General features: G+C 43.3%; 3 protein-coding genes across 5 annotated transcripts in view; all 3 read right to left on the bottom strand.

The window, feature by feature from the left end:
- TRIM66 (tripartite motif containing 66) overlaps positions 1–3,637 on the bottom strand; it is a gene marked incomplete at both ends in the record, with an annotated part of 44,150 nt that extends 40,513 nt beyond the window's left edge. Inside the window, one exon of the mRNA XM_082282987.1 lies at positions 3,418–3,637. Coding sequence (XP_082139113.1) covers positions 3,418–3,637 — 220 coding nt within the window. The remainder of the gene's footprint in view (positions 1–3,417) is intronic.
- A 3,366-nt stretch (positions 3,638–7,003) lies between these two features.
- Positions 7,004–9,763, bottom strand: RPL27A (ribosomal protein L27a). Its single transcript, XM_082283194.1, has 5 exons — positions 9,717–9,763; positions 9,382–9,445; positions 8,877–8,952; positions 7,912–8,086; positions 7,004–7,182 (listed from the first exon to the last, which is right to left on the bottom strand). The coding sequence occupies exons 1-5, from the start codon at positions 9,717–9,719 to the stop codon at positions 7,054–7,056; spliced, it is 447 nt and encodes a 148-aa protein (XP_082139320.1). The 5' UTR covers positions 9,720–9,763; the 3' UTR covers positions 7,004–7,053.
- Positions 9,764–11,368: 1,605 nt separating this feature from the next.
- Positions 11,369–21,928, bottom strand: part of DENND2B (DENN domain containing 2B) — an 86,938-nt gene continuing 76,378 nt past the window's right edge. Inside the window, exons 14-20 of one of the 3 annotated variants that reach the window (XR_014226540.1) lie at positions 16,502–16,679; positions 15,437–15,478; positions 14,268–14,379; positions 13,032–13,271; positions 12,688–12,774; positions 11,801–12,246; positions 11,369–11,651 (exon numbers count right to left, since the gene is read on the bottom strand). Coding sequence is in view for 1 of the 3 variants with exons in the window: in XM_082284303.1 (XP_082140429.1) it covers positions 12,212–12,246; positions 12,688–12,774; positions 13,032–13,271; positions 14,268–14,379; positions 15,437–15,478; positions 16,502–16,679 (694 nt within the window). In the remaining 2 variants the exon portion in view is untranslated. Of the gene's footprint in view, positions 12,247–12,687; positions 12,775–13,031; positions 13,272–14,267; positions 14,380–15,436; positions 15,479–16,501; positions 16,680–21,928 lie in introns of all 3 variants that reach the window. The other 2 variants (XR_014226541.1, XM_082284303.1) reach the window with 2 other exon arrangements.

Raw genomic sequence — 21,928 nt, 5'->3', positions numbered from 1 at the left:
TTTCTAATACCTATCCCTAGTCTATTTCCTGGCATTAAGTTAACACAACACAAGCATGGATAGTTTTTGATTTATGCAGAGAATATGGGTAGAAATTATGCAGCCAATTTCCAGGATTTCTGTTATCCAACCTCAAGAAGTACAGAAGGGCAAAGAACATTTTTTAAATGAAATTGCAGAAAGTAATAGCTCAGCATGCAAGTTCAATACAAAAAACATAATACAATTAAATCCACCACTTCACAAAGCAATTTACAAACTACTAATAACATTTTACTTTACAAGTTAGACTAATTACCCAATTTGGTCACAAAATGTTAAGAATACCAGGGCTTATATCAGTTAGCAGAAATCTGCAAGATGTTTCAGCACATCTTTTCTGATCTGTCTTGTTCTCAGGGGTCTTAACTGTGATTAAGCAGCAATTACATGTGATTTTTTCTTTTCTTTTAAGGGGGAAAAAAAAAACCAACAAACCCTTTAGCTGAGACAGTCTTGCAAAAACATAAACTTCTCACAACAATGCATCTCCACTGGTCCTCATTTGACTACTTTTGGAATTAATGTGTTGGTGATATTTAAAGTACTAAATCAATTTATATCATTTAACATCTTACAGAAAGGAAGATTTGCAGAGGTGGGACAATTTATTTTGGCATCCCCCTCCACTTCAGGGAGGAGGGATAAGCACAGGAACCTGGATGAATCTGGTTTTGCATGTATTTAGAACTTCATGAGAAAGAGCCAGACCCAAGAAGCCAAGGCAGCATGCAAGAGCCAACATTGTACCACGAGTAGCAATTCACACAGGTAGGAGCCTGGGAAAGTCCTCATCTGAGACATTTCCATCTCAAGAGATGTAAGAATGTTCTCTTTTTCTTACCCAAGCCCTCTTTTCAAAATTATTCTTTCCCATGCAGTAAACAGACTGGAAGCACATAACATGCAGATCTGCAAAGCAGGAGAATGTGGATTCTCTGTTACAGGAAGAGAAAGAATAAAAATAGGAAAGCAACACTGGCCTGCAAAGAATAAAAAAAAAAAATAAAAAATAGAAAAGAAAGGCTTGAGAATCTTAAATTTCCCTTCATAGAAAAAACATATGTAGGAGCCAAACTCACAAAGATAGCTTTCTTTTTCCACTCAAATTAAACCCAGACTCTCAGTTCTCACAGCTATGAATAAATTCTGATGTCTATGCAGCTTTTCCATAGGAGCTCTGGCTGCTGTCTCAGGGCTTTCATTCATGAGTCACCTTAAACACACAGGAATAAAAGTAAGTTCCAACACCAACACCCATCAAATGTCAGGACCACTTACCTCCAGCTTCTCAGCAATTTCAGTACAAAACAATAAACTAGAAAAGAGCTTTATGTTAGCAGAGTATTGCTTGTAGTAAAGCATACAGAAACCTGCACATTCAAATACTCCTTCTGTGACAAATGTCAGAATGACTTCACTTGCAAATACATTCATTTCTCCCATCCTTACATCTTGCTTGAGGAATTCCTAGTGAGTAAGGAACCCATTTTGCTTACAGGCAATAGTTTGAATTTACTCAGCTAAAACAGCTTAGCACTTGCACTTACAGTTTATCATTGGCACCTACATCTGATCAAACTTAAAGATAACACTGAAAACTGAGTTGGAATTATAGTGCCTGTAATTCAGCAACCAGTGCAGATAAGACAAACATTTAACACCGTGCCATCAAAAGAGTTCACAAATTCATCCTGCCTGACCTATGGTGGCTGCAGTTTCAGTCACTGACTTAATTAAGAGACACAGATGTTTTGGTTTTGCTGCTTCCCTTGCTCCTAGATTAACTGAGTCTCTGCACCTGCTGTCTCACTTCATTTACTGGGTCATCACTGCTCATTATTTCTTTCTGTAGTCTTGCTCTTTCCCACAGAAGCTCCCTATCTACACAAGAATGAAGAAGTAAACAGAGAAACTTCAGGAACACAGAAATAAACTAGTATTTATTCCATTTTGCTACAGACAAACAATTCCTGATCCAGCTTATAGAAATATCCAATATTTGAACAACTCATGAGAACCTCTAGCTGCACTTCATCCGAGATCAGCAAGTGGTAGAAATTCACTTTTCCACTTAGTAAACAGAAAGAAGGAGGAGAGGAATGGCTGAGATGTCAAATGCAGATACATAAAAACTAATGGAGTGCTTGTTTCAGCAGTGTTTTATTACAGACATCCCTCAGACTTTAGGCCTACTATGACTGAGCATTAAAATTTTTAAGGAGACATTACTTGAAATTACTGCCTCACTCTCCTTCTCTCCTTCTCCTACCTTCGTATCTTTCTCTGTCTGTACCCTACACATGAACAGCCTTTTTCCTTTGACTTTTCCTTTAGCTTTTGTGTTTTGCTAGCCTTTCAACAGCCACCTCTTAACCCTGATTCCATTTGTTCTCAAACCTGAACTAGTCTAGTTTATGTCATCTCATCAATTCTGATCACCAGCACCTCAGGGAAGGTATCTTCTCTTCCTACACATTTCTAAAATCTGCAGTGGAAGAGATAATAAATGCTGCCTCTCACTCAACTGAAGTTCAAAGCCTGTGAAACTACAAGTTATCAATATGCCTTTGCTCCTTGTATAAATTAGTAATGAGTCTGGAATGCTTCCTCACGGCAATTAAGACTCATTTAGTAAAAATTACTATATTCTGTCATCTAGGTTTTACTCCAAAAAAAGTTACACATTTTCTATGAATATCACTACCAGAAACAGAACAGATAATTTCAGGATTTCAAAAGGCACAGCCAGAAATGCTTCTCACCTTCACTAGTTTACTCAGATTGTTAGGGTGAGTTAGCCACAAGCTAATTCATCTCAGGTAGAGAGAAACAACATTCACAACGAGATAAAAGAAAGAGTTTCAGTGCACCAGAATACACATATTCTAATAATTATTATTACCTCTGTTAGAAACAAAGAATTGGATGTTTTTGTGTTGTTGTTGGGGAGGCACTGAAGGAGGGGGTGAAGGAAGAACAAAACTACCACTACAACCATAGACCAGAAGTCCAGCATGTCAAAAAGATTGCAAAAAAGATGTGGTCTGAAAGCTATCTTGTAGCATTTATTCATTTATTAAGCTAAGAAAATCAAATATTCATCATTTCAACTTGGTAAGTGAAACATTCAGCCCATTCTGAAAAACGTTAAAATGTTCCCTGTGTCATTTCTCTTCAGAAAACTGCTGTTGGATGAAAAATACAATGAAGGTGGCTGGTTCCCAACCCACTCTCTGCTCACACAAACCTTGACTCCTAGTTTATCAATTTAAAGTAGTGCTGTAGAAGAATAGGCCTCAAAAATTACTTCTTAATCCATCTCTTTTTATAATACTGTATTGGAAAGAGCACAAGCCAGAGATTTTTAAATATTACCTTCATAGAGAACTTCATACTCAGTGGGAATGCAGCTGTATCCTTGAACCAAATCTGGAAGGCAGTCCTTACAGAAGGAATGGAGGCAGGGCAGCATTCTGGGGTCCCTCCTCCGCAGGTCCCACTTGCACACCAAACAATTCCTCAGCAGATCCAGGGTTTCCATTCCTGCTGGCTGAAGTCTGGCCCCGAAAACACGAAGAGTCACAAAATGGCTCATGACAAGCCCTGCAGTTCACAAAACACTTGATCACTCAAGCACAAACCAGAGGGCAACACGGGATGCACGATCAAACAAACAACATTCATTTAGCCCCCGTGAAAAAAAGAAGCTTCTCGCAGATGGAAATCACATACCTGCTTTACAGAGGAGAATATCTTTGCAGATTGTTGTGCAGGAAAGTGTGGTTTAAGGTTTACAAACCATGATCCCACTATGTCTCTAATACTAGCAACTTCTGTAAAAACTGAACTAATCTGTTCTATTGATCTGCTTACAAAACTGAACTGTCACATGCTGTACATTTCCTGCTAGAAGCACTGAAACTGTGCAATTAAAATGATGAGATTCTCTGACTGCCTTTACAATTTCACTCAAATATTTTACAGTTTTCAGGTAAAGAAAATAATACCCATACATCCATCATTTCAGCAATGCATGTTAGAAAGCTGCCTTGAAAAATGTACAGCATCTGCTGACAATCTTTATAGAAAATGCACTTTGCAGTAATCAAATTTTGATTATCAAGATGGCCACAGATCAGATTATAGACCAGACCTGAGCTTCCCAGTGTTCCTCCCACCAGCCTAAGTTCCCCAAGGTCAACTAAGAATTTTGCAGTTCATATTTCATCCTCAGTTCTGTGAGAGATGTTGATCAGATACAGACTGCAAAGGGAAACTCCTGCAAATGTATCAGAGGAGAAAAAGCAAATAAAGCCTCATTTCCTCTGGAGTCACTCTTCCAGCTGATCCAACCTCCTGGGACCAGAGTCCCATGTAGCTGCCAATTGCCCTGGCATGGTGGCCCCGTTACCAGCAGGATGTAACTGAAGCTGCAATCTCCAGATTTCCACAGCACAGAAGAGCAGCAGCTCTAACCTTAGGGCTATCTGTTCTCCTGAGGGATTCTGTCTTCTGGTAGATTCCAGTGGAAATGGTTAGTAAGTGGCTCTGGCTTTGGGCTTTTATTCTGCAACGCAAAAAAATGATGCCTCAGAAATTAACAACCAGTAGTTTTGTTAAGTGTTGTATCCTGAAGTCATTGGTATTTAAAATACTTTAGAGAAAAAAATGGACCCTATGTTGAAGTCTGCATCCTATTTCACACCCATTCAACTAGGTAGATGTCCACCATCTTGACTGACAAATTACTTAGATAAATTCAAACCTACCACTAAATCTTCATATTCTAATTCCAAAACCAGTGGTCCCTTTGGAAATGAGCTGTGCCAGTTGGGCCTGTGGTTTAACTAACATTATATCAGTGCCTATTACACAAGCTTACTTTTCACAGTGCATCTTCATCGACCACCTATCAAAGGCAAACATCACTAGAGCAGCACAGTGTCCCAGCTCACTCCATCTCTGTCATTTCTTGCAGCTCCTGTTGCTAAGAAGACAAAGTAGCACCTACAAAAACATGTGATTTCTGCAGTAGGAAGTTGAGGTCTGAAACTACCACATTGTTGACACAGAGAAACCACAGCCCAAAGCATCCATGCACAGAGAATCAGTGCAAACAAAGCCTGATACTGGGAAATGCTCTGTCACCTTAAAAGCCAAATCTGGGGCTGGCTGAGCAGCAACAGGTTACCGCAAATTTCAGTGTATGCCTTTTGAACAACATAGAAAGACGTGTCAAATTTTTTTGGCAGGAAGGGAAAGAATAAGAGTGAAAAAAATGTGTTTAAAATTTTGTTCTGAGGCATGTGTGCAAAGCAGTAGTCAGGCAGTCGGAGGAGGAGAAGGCCGATGTATGTAATGAGCTACAAGAAGGCCTGGAAAGAGAATCCAGGGAATTACAGGCCTGACCTTCGTGCTGGGGAAGGTCATGGTGCAGATCATCTTGAGCACCATCAAGTGGCACTAGTGCAATAACCAGGGCATCAGACCCAGTCACTGTGGGCTTGTGAAAGGCAGGTCCTGCTTGACCAACCTGATCTCCTTCTATGACCAGGTGACCCACTTCGTGGATGGGGGAAAGGCTGTCGCTGCTGTCTGCCTGCCTGGACTTCAGGAAAGCCTTTGACACCATTTCCCACATTCTCCTGGAGAAACTGGCTGCTCATGGCTTGGAGGGGTGCACTGTTCACTAAAAGAACTGGATGGACGGCTGGGCCCAGAGTGGTGGTGGATGGAGCAACACCCAGCATCACATACTAGGCAACAGCAGTTCCAGCAGCCAGTGAGAGTTCCATACCCTTACCTCTGCATTTTGGAACAAACTGCTCATTTATGTCAGAGCTGCTCACAAGCAGCAGTACCACAGGCTAAGATGAACTCTTTTATAAATGGAATGCACATCAACCTCACCCTAAAAGCCCTCTAAATTAAATTATTGCCAAACACTAGGTTAGAAGTTGATTAACTACAGTAGAAGGTAATTTGCAACTATCAACAATAACTCAAGACTTCAGCAGCAAACATAAATTAAGTGACAGTGTTTAAAAGCTTTTGGTCTGACACTTGAGAACCAGTTAATAACTAAACCACTGGCTTTAGCTATTTGATTTTTTTACCATTAAATCCTGCTTTGGCACGAAGGGCCAAAAGCCTTGCAGACACCAGAAGTCCTAGTTTGATGTTACAACCAAGCAGGGATCATTTTAGGTAGTCATGTTAAAGCCAATACATCAGAACTTCATACACAGCTGCTCTAGAGCTGTGCCACTGCTTTGCCACCTTAAGGAAGCTTGAGGATAGCTGGAACCAGCTGTCCCACACCAGGGAACTGCAGGACTTTTGTATCCAGCTCAGAGGGCACAGATTGCAGCAGTAACAAGGTAGAAACCCTAAATTGTTTCCTCAAACCTATTTCAGCTCTTCCCGTCTGTCCCTCACTGCACCCAGGGATCTCCCCTTCCTCCCCTCCTATACCCCACCTTGGTGGAAACAGGACTAGAGTTTTTTGCTATGCCAAAAGCTCACTGGTACAATTCCCATGCCAAGTCTCTTTCACACAGCATTTCTGGTAGACTCCTACCACTTTGCATTGCTGCACTGCATTTCTTTATCCTCACTCCTGCTGCTCCATTCCCACAGGCCAGGGCACCACCCCCACAGACTTCCCCTGGATGCCACTTCAGGGTACAAAACCCCCAAGTCACCTTTTTGCAGACAGCTGTAGAGAGGATCACCAACAAAACAGCAGCACAAATACAGAACCTATTCTGCAACGCTGTAAAGATGAAACAATGAAGGTACCAAACACTGCAGTCAGGCGAGTTCACAGTGAAGTGAGAAGCAGTGAAACCACTGATAAAAAACTGCCAGAAATAACTGACCAGGTAAGACTGAAGTGTGAACAGTGTCTGGACACGTCAGGAAAGAAAAATCAGAACAACCCAAACTTCTATAAATCAGCTCACTTTATGCATTGTGTTTATTCAAAAGATTTGAATAAAACAAAAACTTTTATGCCACAAGCACACAGGCACCACCAACTTCTTTGATCTTCTCCTCTGCTCTTCTACTGAAGAACTTTGCTTTCACAATGACAGGCTGCTTGGGCAGCTTCCCCTTGCCCAGCACTTTGTAGTAGCCCTAGAAAGATTTAAAGAACAAGTTCAGTGTTCGTAATCAGCTTGCAGGCTCCGACATTCAGGCCTGTCTATAAGCACACACCAGTTTAAAAACAAAACCATGATCACCATAACCTCATCCAGTCAATTCATTACATAAAAGGACAATCATGACACATGACCATTAACAGAACAGCTGCTGAAGTCACTGCTGGTGAGAAGTGGGGCCCAAGTGGCCAAGGCAGGTGTTTGATTTGGGAGGCAGAACATCAGCACTCGGCAGAGCAGTGTCCCTGATTCGGTGGCTGGCTGAGACACAGGACATCACAGCCAGTGAATATGGATCAGATGTTTCTGTCCGAGAACTATAGCACACCAAGACAACCACACATGTGGAGATGTGACTCTAGTCTCGAGGGTGGACAAGGGGCAGAGCTGGTCTCACACAATGTCAAGTTCTGTACATGCCTTCAGGAACATTTCAAACGAGCCATCTTTCACCACCTACCCAGAAGAGGGCAGTGCCTGTCCACAAACACACACCAATAGGAGAAAAAGTTCTTACAGGAAAAAATGTAACAGCCTAAGTGCCTCTCTAACTACTTACAGCCCAAGAGATCTGTCTCAAGAACCTCTGAGCACTAAAGCACTGGAGCTTATCTGCAGTTCAGCATTTCCCCGGTGGGACAGGCAAAGCTCAGGCACTCATGGAGAGCAGGAATGCCAGGGCTGAGTCCGAGCAGGAACTCACCGAGCGCACAACATCAATGACCGGGGCAAGTCCAGCCTCGTTCTTGGCGTAGTTGAGCCTTGTCTGCTCACTGACCAGTGTCCACAGCTTGTCCAGGTTGACAGTGGGACAGAACTTCTGGTTTCTCTTTAAGTGATAGTGTCTCATGCCCACTTTTCCAAAGTAACCAGGGTGACTGTGGAAGAAACACATTCCACATTATATCACATTTTTAATTCATCCTGAACAAGCAGAACTACAAACTGACACTGGAACAAGCATCTTACATGATCAAAGTAATCAAAATGTCACATTATACCTTTTTCCATATCAATGTATGTAGGACTTAGGTGCAGTAATGATTAGTATCCAAACCAAGGAAAAATTACTCCAAGTGTTTCTTTTCCCTTGAACTCACAACTCAATCCCCCTCACTGGTGACTGTGTATTTCCAGGGAAGCCCCAACTCCACGAGCCCAGGGACGCCTGCCCTGCCTGGGGAGTTCTGGCACAGCTGTCACTAACCCGGTGACTGACTGAGCCAGGAATGGCACAGCCAGTGAATAGAGATTAGTGGTTCCTGTCCGAGGACTCCAGCACACCAGGACCACAGGCAGTGCCCAGATGTGACTCTATAGTCTCGGGAATCAGAGAACATCCCTCACCTTTATAGGATGCAGATAACAGGATGCAGTTTGGATTCAACACAGCATTCTGAATTTGCTGTGTGAGCACTGTTAAGCAGGGAACACACTGTAACGGGCAAATTTGGTCAACTTTACCTAAATCTGCACTGAACTCCAACATTCCAAGTGAAAAGGCCTTTGATTTTAGGGTAAGTGGGGACATGAGGAGCTATAATGCCACACTTCCAATTAAAAAAAATGTAGGATTGCAAGAAAACTTGTTTATTCCCATATAAAAGTTAGTTGCTTCTACTTCAGGAGCATACATGTTGCTAGTATATATTTAAAACGTTAGCTTACTATTTATCAAAGTTAATCCTGTGATGGTGCAAACCACCAGCATTACCACGTCCTCCAGGATGCTTCCTGTGTTTGCCTAAGAAGAAAAATTCTGTTACATTAATATTACATATAATACTTAGAAACACTTTCAATACCAATTTAAACTAATTAAACTAGCTATTCTATCTTGTCGTGTGACAAGGTAGGAATGGACAGAGTTGAAAGGGAGACTGCACTGCTCTGTAAGTTTAAGATGTCGCATATCCAGTACTGATCGGCTGAGCACTGCTTAAGTTACAAATCCAGGGAGTCTAAAACGTGCAAGACTCGATCAGGCCATCACCTGGCCGCTGCCCCCGCAGGCTGCGGCCTTCAGCACTACCTCGCACAATGCGGGCGGGCCCCTGCAGCCACAGCCCCATTTTTCTGAGATCCGGGAAGGGCAGCAGCATCCCCTCAGTGCCGGGGAAGCCCCGGCAGGGCCGCGCCGCCCAAGCGCACCCGCGGCCACCTCTCCACTCACCCACGCGGCCGTGGCCGTGGCTGACGTGACCTCTCAGTTTTCGGGTCTTCCTTAGCCTGGAAGGCTGCGGGGAAGGGGGAGAGCAGCCGTGAGTGAGGGGGGCAGCGAGCGGCAGGAGAACCCCGCGCCCGCCCCGGGGCCCGCACACCCGGGCGCCATGGCGGACCGGCCTCCCCGCACCGCTCCCGCCCGCCGCGGGCTCGGAGACGCGCCTCCCCACCACCCTCCGCTACTCCGCAGGCCCGTCCCGCCGCGGGAGCGAGGCACGGCGGCCGCGGGGTCCCGATCCCGTCCCATTCCATCCCATCCCCTCCCGGCCCGGACGCAGCTCCCACCATCTTGTCGGCGTGCGCGAAAGAGAGAAAGGGCGCGGCTCTCGCGAGAGCGGGCAAAGGCGAGGGGGCGGGAGGGCGGGGCCGAGATCTCGCGAGGCTTCGCTGAGGCGGGAAGGACAGGGCGGAGCTCTGAGGGGCGGTGCGTGCTCCGCCCACAGGCGGGCACAGCTCCGCGTCTGCTCCCGCCGCGGAAAAACAGCATTCCGACCAGAATTTAGGAACACTTGCAAGTTTGGTCACTTTATTAAACATCCGTAACAATGGGAAAATGAAAACTACGTCCTTAAACACAATTATTTGCCACACTGGAATGTGAATTCCTGGAGTGTTACTGTTTCTTAAGCTTGGTTCCTAGGGTTTTTTTTAATGGATTTTGTACTGTTAAGATTTTAAACAAAACGTTACCAATTTTAAACACAGGCCTCTGCACTGGATTTATTTTTTTTCAGGATTTCCCTGGTGCACTTAACAGTGTTCCATGCTCAGGAACTCCATTAGTTTCAACAACGAATTTAGTAGGGAAAATAATGCACTCCTTGGTTTTTGTTCATCTGATCCTTTCAGACAGACCTCCAAGATAACACAAGGACTGTTTTATACAGCTGCAGTGTGAAGATCAAGGAGGCACCTACAGTCTTTTTGGGACATGATCTCACCTTGTCTAGTAGTATCCTCTGATCCACATTACAGAAGCGGGAACATGTTGACAGATAATACAATGTTGAAAAGCTTTCTCCTTAAATTCTTAAATTGCAAATGGAGGAAAACAGCTCTGGCACAGGAGATGGGTTTTACAGCACCACATTATTGTACATCAGCATTCCATGGCTTTGTCTTGCCTTTGCAGTAATTCCACAGAACATCCTGATAGTTTTATCCATCATTTTCTTCAGAGGAATAAGTATGTCCCCCTACATTTACTAGCAGCTGTTGTTTATAAAAAGGCCGGAAGCCACCTATACAAGTGACATTAGAGAGTAAAACTAATGGGAGTTACCAGTTGTGATGACATTTCCCCTGAATCAAAAGCACCGGGTATTTTACAGACGTTTCATGTGCATTTAAAAAGCTTTTGTGTATTTTCGAGTGTGAGGGAGATAACTGAAAAAGGAAACGACTTCACCTTTTTAGTGAACAGCCCCTCAAATTTGCTCTATGAGGCTGATAGCAAACCAGAACCACTGTCAGGTTAGGAATTGCGCAAGCCTCAAAGTCGATCTAACTACAGCAATCGCTGCAAATGCCGAAACACAAAGCGTGGTGGGTTTCCTTTAAAGGTAAGCGGCTTTAGCTAATTTTTATTATCTGTCAGACTTGCAACATATTGAAGCATTTTATATTTTCTTCTTCAGACTATGGGAAAACTTACAGAACCTCAACAGGAGTTCTGTTTCCAGATCAAGGATGAATGTGACACTTGAGCACCATGCACAACACAAAGCCAACCTGAAAATACTATAGCTCAAGAGCAGTATCTGTGATATGATAAAATTATTCGCTGCTAACACATGAAAAAAGTGTTTTAATAGATGCTTCTGTTGGATAAAATTTTTTGAAAAGGCATATAAAATGCCTTGTCTTAGCCCCAGTGAAAAACACTGAAGAAAACCCAAACTACATGCCATGAAATAGCAAACCTACCAAAAGACAGGTTCATAATAACCACTTTACATTTTAATTAGAAATTCATTTAAAAATCACAGGCAAGTTGCTGGGTTTGTACCTGCTCCACATGAGGAACTGCAGAGGTGTGCAATGAATATAAACAAACAGGTCTATTTACAGAGTTTATTAGGATCCATACATACATACATTAGGAAAGGCTGTACTGTACCTACTCGCTGCAGCTTGCATGTCAGAGAGCTGAGATCTCCCCAGGCTTAGCAGTCTTAGTGCAGAGTGGGTTACAAGGAGTTTACTGACCAGAGTTCAAACCTAGTGGAGGTTTTGCAATGTGAACCAAGTACCTTATTATCAAGTTACTTTGTATTTCTATTTTAAAATTAATTAGAAGGAAACAAACAAACAGACAAGCGCCTGTGCCGCACCAGGGCGGCCCCGTGCGTACAACCTCTCCCACGTACCCAAGCTCATTCACCCCGCAGTGTTCAGGCATCAAACATCCCTTGACGTCAGTGGTTCTGCTGAGACAGTCAGCTGCACATTATCAGCTACTCATTTTTGCACCAAGCATAACTCAACTCATACTAAAGAAAAAAACAAGCACCTGTTATTCTCAGGAATATACAAATATTTACCACAGTTTTCTCGCTCATTACAAAATCAGTTACAAAAGCTTACAGCACATTATGTACAAACTCTACCCAAGTACATGGAGGAGCCATCACATGGCACACTGTCTGACAGCATCAGTCACCGCCTGGAGCTGCCCTCAGCTCGCTCCACTCTCCTCCCTCTCCACACTCTGGAACGCTGCAGGTGTCTCGCGCAGTGCCATTAAACAGTCTTTGGGCTGGTGTTGCAGCAGGAAGGAGCTAGTTCTTCTTGTGAAGGAACTTCATCTTGTTACCTAAAGGAAGCACACCGTCAGTCTCTAGCATATACCAAAAGTCAATCAAAAGTGACAGCAAATGGGTCTAACTTGTAATTGCTGTGGGGTAACTCTTCTACTCAGCACCAGCAGGGAGAGCGGAGTTACAGAACACCGACTGCTCAGACCCTTCCTGTTCCACTCCTCGATTATGGTTCCCCCATCCCCAAGTGAAAATGAAAGTGTTAACAAGGATCGTAACTAAATCTGGTTTTATCACCTTTAACTATGTTTTCATTTTTTCATTTTTGTATTTCCTATCATGCCGAAACTGCCTGACTACCTTATTTCACTTCGGGTAAGGATTTTTTACATTAAAAAAGCAAAAACAAAAGAACCCAACCAAAAAAAAAAAAAAAATCAAAACCCACCACCACCATGAAAACTCATTTCAGAAATACTTCTAAAGGTTTTCCTCACCGAGGCCTCGCAGGAACTTGTTTACTCCACTTTGTTCCGTGTCCGGGAGCTCTTCCAAATACTGTTCCACCCTCTGCTCGAAGAGCCCTGTGGCAGAGGGAGACAAGGACGCCGGGGTGAGCTGTGTCCGGCTGATCCCGCATGCCGCGGTCCCGGCTCCCGGCCCCGGCGCGGGCAGTGCCTCCGGCAGCCTCCGCTCGCAGCCACCTTCCGGCTGAGCGGGCAGGACCTCAGGGATGCGTTTCCGCTTTCCCGGCGAGCGCACGGGGACGGACACTGCCGCTCTCCGCGGGACAGGAGCGGAACAGCGAAACCCGCACCGCAGGGGAAACACCCACCCTTACCTTTTGCCCTGCATTTCCTCAGCTCTCTGTCCTGGATGAAGCCAGCAAACATTTGGGATTCCATGAAAACTTCCAAGAAGCGGCGGATACTCTTGGAGGCCACAGATTTACGGAAAGCCTCCCTTTGGAAGGCACGCTCTCCTTTTTCATTCTGGGTTAGGAACAGGGAATAATGGCCAACTGTCTCCACAAAGAATCGGATAAAAACCTCAGACACTAATCCATTCAGGGTGTTACATTCTGCAAAATAAGGCGGCAATAAGACACCAAAATCAGCTGCTACCAGAGCTGTCAGCATTATCCCCGCAGGGCCAGGTTGAGCATCTCCCGGTTCCCTGATGCCATGCTAACAACTGACGGGAATTGCAGCGGCTCCCTGCACACCTGGATGCACGTGGAGAGGGTGACAGCGCCATAACCACGAGTGCCAGTCTGCAGAATTGGTGTTCCGTGACCAAGAGTCAACGACAATTACAAATCCTCAGGAAACAGCTCAGAAAATTAAACATTTGATGGGTGTTTCATCAAAATTATACCTCCTATTTTCACTCTTGAGCAAGTTCTCTTCAGAAACTTCTGAATGACTCAGTATTAAAATATTTTTCCCTGAGGATAATAAGCCTGTACCAAAAACTGATCCAAAAGGGTCTGTTGTAGAATTTGGGTTTTCATCGTCTCTGAGATGTTAAAACAGTTTTATATATGTAATACATATGACTAGAAATAAATTTCAAAAACTGAATAGGGGCCTGTTCCATACCTTTCAACCACAGACATCTCAATTCACCCTGGGCTGTTTTTATCACTGCTGAAGAGAAATATGAACCTTCAGAGCCAACTCAACCTGCCTTGCGCTAAAACTCTTTCCTGGTGGAACCTGCTTCTCTCCCCTGAAAATATGAGTGCCAAGACCAACTCCAAACTCAGACACACCCCTAAGCTTGGAGAATTAGCTGGATTGAGTTAGGGCCAAGTTAACTGCAAAGCTCTGTTTGACCAAAGGTTCAGAGGAACCCACAGGAGTCCATGTCATTTACAAAGAAATGAAAATAAGTCATGGGTGAGGTATTACTGTGGGTTGATGTCATCAGTCTCATTCCCTGTGTGCTCAGAGACAACCTTTGATGTCACCAAAAGTATTTGAGATGTCAAGTCCCATTTTTCTTTCTCCTGCATGGAAAGTCACAGTAGTACCTACGTTTGTTTACACAAGTCCCTGTTTCCAAATGAACTTACCGTCATCTGAATCACTATCTGAATCCTGATTTATCAGTTCATTCTTTCTCTCTAGAGCCTGCTCCAGAGCAGCTTGCAATTTTCTAGGTAATAGTGTGTCTTCATCATCCATCTGATAGAGGAAAAAAGAAAATCCTTAAGCCAAATTAATCTGCAGGAACTACAGCAAATACTTCCAGAAGGTTTAAAATTCAGATGAAAAATATTTGTATCTGCTACTGTCACGGCTACATAAATAAAATAATGAAGATCTATGTGCAACTAACAAATACTCATAAACAAAATTTCTTGTCATTCTTAATAAGATTAAAGTCAGGAATGATAATCCAAAGAATAGGTAAACACAGAATGTGGAATCAGCTCTTTACATGACAAAGAGTCCAAATAGTTGTGTTTAACTAAATACACATCAAGTGAAGCCTTGCTAGGTGTACACACAGCTGCTGTAGCTGGTTTTAGACAGCTCCTTTCGTCCTTGACAGTTGTTTTTACTATTTTGCAGTTTATCTTGTTTTCTGAGTCTTGCCGCTGTTGGTCTCTCCATCTTATTTAATGCTTCTTCAGCAGAAGCCAAGTAGACATGGAAGCCTTAGCTCAGCAGCCATTGCTTATCAGCCACATCCAGGGAATTGTACACAAAATTTTCTTCATCCAACCTGCAGATGGATATTCTTGAAATTATTTAGTGCCACGTGACTGTCAGGAGATGGTGATCCCTCATCTCCCTACTTACAAGGCTCCTGCTTTTCCTACCACATTAAACTATTCTCCACTTTTGTGCTCTCAGTCAGGAATTTTCTTTGCAATTTTTGTCCTTTTCACTTCCAACAGTGTGAGTTTTCTTGCTAAGGTGATGTTATTATCTTTGGATGTTCCAACAGTGTGAGTTTTTTTGCTAAGGTGATGTTATTATCTTTGGATGTTTTCTTTCCACTGTGAATACAGTTCTTGATTCCTTCTTACAGTCACAGCCTCAATCCCTTCTGCATACCTGAGAAGTTCTTATTTGCAGGTGGAACAGAAAATGAGAACCTTTTTTTCTCCCTAATCGCTTTCCCTTTGCACACACATTTCCCTTTGCCAAATCTCTCTGATCAAAGAAACCCAATCATACTGTAGGAGTAAACAGCTTGCTAGACTGCACAGCAGCATTCTGAGCTGTACTTTACCTGTCTGATGAATCGATCAGATCCCAAGTTAACCATCAAAGCCTAAAGAAAAGAAAACACTGCAGTGAAATATACCTGAAGATACAGAAAACATTCATTTGTTCACTGCTTTTTAATAGCAAAAGATCATCTGCTGAACAAGCCTCAACATGAATCAAATTCCTACTGTGAAACAAGAGGTTGTGTGCTTTATGAAACAACATGAAGGTATTCTTTAGAGCTAAAAATCTAATTTAACATAGATACAACAGATCTCATACTAGACTAATATAAAAAAAAAGCTAAAAGGGTTTTTTTCTTAAATCTCCTCAAGTAATTGCTAATAATTTTTGTTAACATGCACTTCAAAAATGTGTCAGAGGGGTTTAAAGAAAACAGTGTCACTGGAAGCAGCAGGGCTTCCAAAGGGCTTCTGAAAATAACAAAGCAGCAAAGCTGAGAGATGGAGCTGGAAAGATGTGGAAGAGCAATGTTAAGAAAGTGAAAGGAAAATGGATTAGATATTTACATGGGCCAGAGGCACACAGGGCCTTGGAAGCAAGCACAAGAAAATTCCTTAGAAAAATGACAGGAAACTAATAGGAGCAAGAGAGAAGAGTGTGCCCGTGAATATTTTTGTGGTATTTTACCAGAAGAGCTGATGAAGTACAACTCTCATTTGATTTCCAATACAGTATCAACAAAGTCTTAGAAGTTAAAATTGTTAAAGGTTTTGTTTCCTGGGTGGGCTATGGCTTCATGCACAGCTTCCATTAGGATTCAGAGGTGTCATAGCAGATGGCTTCCTCTTTTTCCAGAACAAATCAGCATATTTACACCCTTACTTGTGACCACGTAAATATTCACCTGTCTCTGTCAAGGTGCCAAATATGGAAGAGGGGCAGAATAAAAGAGTAAAGCTACTGCTGCAGTTTTGCCAAGGGGCAGTTGCCCATGAGAAGCAGGCAGAGAAGAAACAAAAAGGCAGATTAAAAATTAAACGTGAGGATTTATGTGCCAATGGCAGCCCTCTCCTGGGAGAGGCCAGCTTTACTCCAAGCAAACAATTGTGGTGGCAGCTCCTACCTCTTCTACGGGCAGGTCCTTGAGTTTGGGCAGAGAGCTGGAGAGCAGTCCCACCAGGAAGGGGGTAGGGCAGCACACGATGTCAATCATGGATGAGGGCAGGACAGGAATGAAGGTGTGCTGCCAGGAGAACGGGTACAGCAGGGCCACTACGGCATGGGAGCAGCTCGACAGGGTGCTGGGGAGAGAGAACAACCAGGTTAGCAAAGGCTTTTCTCGGTTAAGAACACCTTCCACCTGCTGAGAAACTCTGCCTGTTGAAATACGAGTGCCAATCTCTGTCACTTCTGACTTCAGACAGCCTTAGTCCCCTTCCAGTCCATACCCTCTCTGTACTGTGCAGTGTGGTAGTTCACAGGAGACTTCAAACTAAAGGTAAACACCCCAAATCCATTTGCTTTGTAGTAGTCAGGAGATGATTGGATTTAGAAGTCAAGATTCAATCTTCCCAAAAGCACTCAAAAGCAGCCACTTTGAACAATGCTTAAAATCCAAAAGCAACTTCATATCTTGCCTGTTATAACCACATCAGTAGCAAAAATGCCTAATAGTATTGTTCTTAAGTCAAGCGCTAATGCAGGAACAAAGGAAAATGAAAAGTAAAATAAAATTGAAATTAAAATCCTCAAGAAATACCAAATCAGATATAAAAACAATCAATACTTATTCCAAAGTAATCAATACTTATTCCAAAGGAAAGCTGGTAAAAGCAACACGATTTTCAAAGATTGCGTATTTTTGACAACAGCATATTTTTATTATAATACTTTTTAAAGGGCTTATTAACCAACTTCAGTGATAAAGGTATTGATCCTGCCCAGCAGAGTACTCTAAAATACAAGTTGGTATCTCCTAAATTTAAGGCTTGATATTATCATGGAAAATGTCATGCATATGTTGTCCTTCCATCTACTGAATCTGATTCTCTTTTGCAGTCACATGGTTTCCAAATGTTAGAAATTAAAGAACATCATTACCAAGCGAGTTTTAGCATCAGGGAAATAAAGACAGGTTCCCCATATCACAGATACAACATCTGCCTCTTGCTGGCTGAGGTGACAGAAATTTTGATCCAATATGATTGAACTAATTTTCTCACACTGCAAACTTCTGCTGTGCTTAATGTAGCCACAAAGAACTATAAATAATAACTGCAGAGCTGTTACTGCTTTAAAATGCCGGGGAGAGATGCTCATTTCTTCTACTGCAAGACTTGGTGGAGACTTTAGGTGGCATCAGACCTCCATCAGAATAACCTTCATGAGCATTTTTACTTTAGTTGTGGATTATTCCAAGGCCAGAGGAAAGGTTTCACCTGTTTGTTCCTGTCAGTGATTAACCTTCAAAGTTTGCTGAATGAGAAATGTGAGAATTAGAGGACAAAGAGAGAAAAAGCTGGGGAAGAACAAATACTTGTCTTTTACTGCAAATAATCTGCGGTTTGGTTTTAATGACACTTCCTTTAAGATCTGACAATCCCAGCATGGGTTTATAACATATGTTGCCTGACACAAGGTTCTTGTAAAATGATGCATTTCTCTAATTTATATTTTTATATGTAACAGGCAATGGTGCTGCCATTGTGGCATATTTTGGTCTCAAGCATCTCCCACAAAAAGCACAGCGGTGTGTTTTGGAAGAGCTGTGGATGGTACAGACTGCCAGCACTTTCTCAAGATCACTTCAATGACTCCCTGGCATTTTCACCTACTACAAATTCGGTCATCTTAGCTGAGCAACTAAAGAAAGAGCCATGTTAAGCTAAAAGCAGGAAAGCAAACATTCTTCTGCTCTTCAGTGAGTATTTTTTTCCTTTCTATAAAATGCCCTTTTGTAACACGTTGTTTTACACGCAGTGCTGTGACGTAAATCAGCCCCTGCATCCTCTTGTGCGTGGTATTCCCACGCTAGGGGAGGCTTCAGGCTCTGGCCCAGGACACTGGAATCTCTTCCTGTGCTTTCCCGGGAGCTGGCTGTGGCAGAGCAGAGCACAGGGAGCAGCCATGATGGGGCTGTCCTGCAGCAGCACCCGGCTCTGCCCTGCCAGCACCCCACGGGAGTCACGCCACCACCCTGTCAGCATTTCGGCCTCTGAATTTTAGGACTCTGCACACAGCTTTTCAAATTCAGCCTCAGAAAAATCTTTCCCTGTGGGACATCTCATCCCCATCAAACATTCCCTCCAAGCTTTCAGCCCCCAGAACCTCCTGCTGCCATCTGTCCTGGACACTGCTCCCACAAAGGACAAAGTGCCTGTGTCTCTGCCCTAGCTGGAAAGATTCATATTTATAATGGATACACACCTTTCACTTCAGTGAAATTTCACATTTTGTAAGGTAAAGTTCAGAGATGATGGGTGTAAGGGAACCCCCAGCCTAAATCTCTAAAATACAGTTCAGATCCTTTTAAAGGGATATTATCGATGAGAAGCATATTTAATAAAGTAAAAAAGAAAGGCCTACCCTGGGAAACCAAGTCTGCTCCAGTTTCTCCTTTCAAAATGTGCAACCCACACATTATCCAACTGTTCTTGTTTATGAGAATTAAGCAGTAAGGTCAGATGGTTTATTTTCTTTAAGGTGTGTGAAGCACACAAAGTAAAGCAACAGAATAGTCCAAGTTAGATTTTCAAAATATTTTCACTTTTAATACTCTAGGGCAGTTCCAGAGAGCTGGTTTGGAGAGTGGGCTTTTCCATTTGGTCTGTGCAGTTTTAAAGGAATGCTGCATAATGTTCTAGCTGTTGTTCTACTGGAAAACACTTCTTTATTTCCATGGTTGTCATCTTGTAAAAAAATTATTTGGAATTTGCCACGGTTTTGGTTCTCTCTATGCCTTTTATGCACTAGATTAAAAAAACCTTCAGTCTTTGATCTTCTTCCCATGAAGGTAGTAATACAAGATTATACAAGTATATTGAGACATTTCTTAATGACAAATTTCTCTTGAAGAGATCCTTTATCATGTTACAGGCAAAATATGACATTGCTTCTTTCCCACTCAAAGTTGATTTACGTTCCTCTGGGCTATTTTGTTTCCCAAATCATTTTCTCATGATAGCACACAGAACCTTTTCCTTGTTGTGTTGCTGGCTGGGGAGACACAAGCTCAGACTAAGAGCTGAGGCACCGGAATTTCAGACATAGCTGTGACTCTGCTGAATTTTGGAGACTGCTTAGATGGTTTAAGTCTATGTCAAAAAGCAAATGACTGTGATTTAACAAGAACCTTTTTGTCCTTTAGATAGGGAGGATGTCTGGTAGCAATGTCTAGTTTGGCCAACCAACAAGTAACTACAAGCTTAGTCTGTATCTGTATCTTATCACAGCACAGTTAGCACACACTGAGAAGGACATGCTGTTGGACAGGGAATGGACACTGCCCTGACTGGGATGTTGGTGCTGGCTGTGCTTGTTTCAAGGACTGTGGTTTGTTGCACGCTGCAAGTCCCCTACTCTCTCAAACTGCTGAAGTCATATTCCATTACACCTTCTACTCCCAATGGAAATATTCCACAAATACCCTTGGTAACTCCCTTTTCTTTGTAACAATAGCCAACAGTCATATTCCTTCCCACTTCCCCCTCTACACCTAGAATTTCTCACAGACCCAAGGGAGCCTCACACATTGAGAATCTCCCAAATCCAGGATTAAGCCTCTAGCACAGACAACCACTTGTGATGTGGTTTCCTGATCCCACCTTACTATTCACACGCACCCCCCCAGTCATTTTGGCATTTCCATTGAAGGAGAAGCCAAGAATATCCCTTCCCTTCCTCCCGTTCTCCTGAGGGACAGACAAGCTTCCTCAGCCAGGAGAGGAGGGAGGCCACCCCTTACATGCAGGGCCAAAGCCACACAGCAGCTCTTTCACCCTGGGCTGGTGCCAGCTCTGTGCTGTGCCAGTGCTCTGGACCATGCCCTGGACTGGGACCAACTCTCCAAATCTGGGCTCCCTGCTTCCTCACATTGAGAAACGTAGCCAAAAATGTAAATTCACAAAAAAGTGTTTCCACTGTTTACTTTTCCACAACCTTTTTATGTTCCTCATTTCTCGCTGCTGATTAAATGATGTTGCTTTGTCCATGTTTGCAGAAGTCTTTCATCTGCCTTGTTGACACATTCATGCTCCAGCCACAACCACTTTGAGACTGAGTTACGTCGCTGACACACATCCCTTGTCTGCTCAGGAGAGCTTCCTCCCACTTGAGGCTGGAGTCTGGAGGCTCTGTCCTCCTCAGGTGTGACCCCTTGACTCACACGGCTGTTACACACCCTCACCACAGGCTATGGCCCTGCTTTTCTGGGGCAGCTCCTACCCTTGGGCCGCTGATGAACCGCGTAGCAAAACCAGATCCCTGACACCTCCCTCCTACACCCTCCCATGCCTCTCCTGATCCTGGATTAACTCCAGTGTCTGACAGAGACAGAGGTCTGTGACAACTCTGCAAGATAAAATAATCTGAGAAGTTTGCAGAGTAAAGGACTCTGTGGAAAGGCTACAGGCCAAGGACTCAGCCCATCTCCACTCCAACATGTACAGGCTGCAGAGGTGGAAAGGACAAAGTAGAAAACTTGAAAAGCATCAAAGTAAAGAGAAATGGAAGTAAAAACCGTGGCAGACTGGTGCACTTTGGGTGGAGATGGAGTGCAGGCAGCACTGCTGTTGCTGTACTGGCAGTAATTCGGAGCAGAACTGTGCTGTGCCAGATACAGTGCACTCTAAGGCTCTGAAAAAATAAAGGTTTCTCTGGGTGCATAAGAATAAATAAGAGCAGCATTATAAATCAGGTGGATAAGACTAAGTCATAGCATCAGGGACAAGATATAAATGAAAACTTCTCAGTATCAGAAGTGACAGTCTCCCAACTCCAGCTGTCTGTAAGGAGCTCCTGCAGCATTCCTGCAGGCCAGCTTTTGAAGCAAGCCCTTGAGGATGCCTGGCCTGTCAGAAGAGCTGGCTGACAACGGGACCATGTTGCTGCTTTCTTCCTGCTCTGCAGTGTGAGCGCTCAGCTCCAGGACTCCTCTGATCCCCAAGTGCTCTTCTCCTGAGACCCCCTGAGCCCCCACATCAATGGTTTGTCCTTCATTGCTGAGAACACATTTTTCATTAACCCAGATACCACAAACTACTCACCAAAAAGGGCAGAGAGGAATAAAACAAGAATTCGAGAGTTCATTTGCTATAATGGTGCAGGATGTCTCCAGTTTTCCAGCCAGTATAAAACTATCAGACATTACAGTGTTTCTTCCCATACAAAATTATTGCTGTTTCTCTGTTTACCACTTCTAGGACACTTAAAAGGGAAAAAAAAAAATCTTCAAATCGTGTCTTTTGAATCAAATCAAAGAAATTTCATGGGTTTGCAGCTTTTTGAACAAAAAGAACTACCCCATAAGGCCTGCAATTCCTGAAGGCTCTGG

The sequence above is a fragment of the Coloeus monedula genome (assembly GCF_965178545.1).
Source record: "Coloeus monedula genome assembly, chromosome: 6".
NCBI classification, from domain to species: Eukaryota; Metazoa; Chordata; class Aves; order Passeriformes; family Corvidae; genus Coloeus; species Coloeus monedula.
The sequence above is the reverse complement of the archived record's forward strand: the minus strand, read 5'-3'. Positions and strand labels throughout refer to the sequence as shown.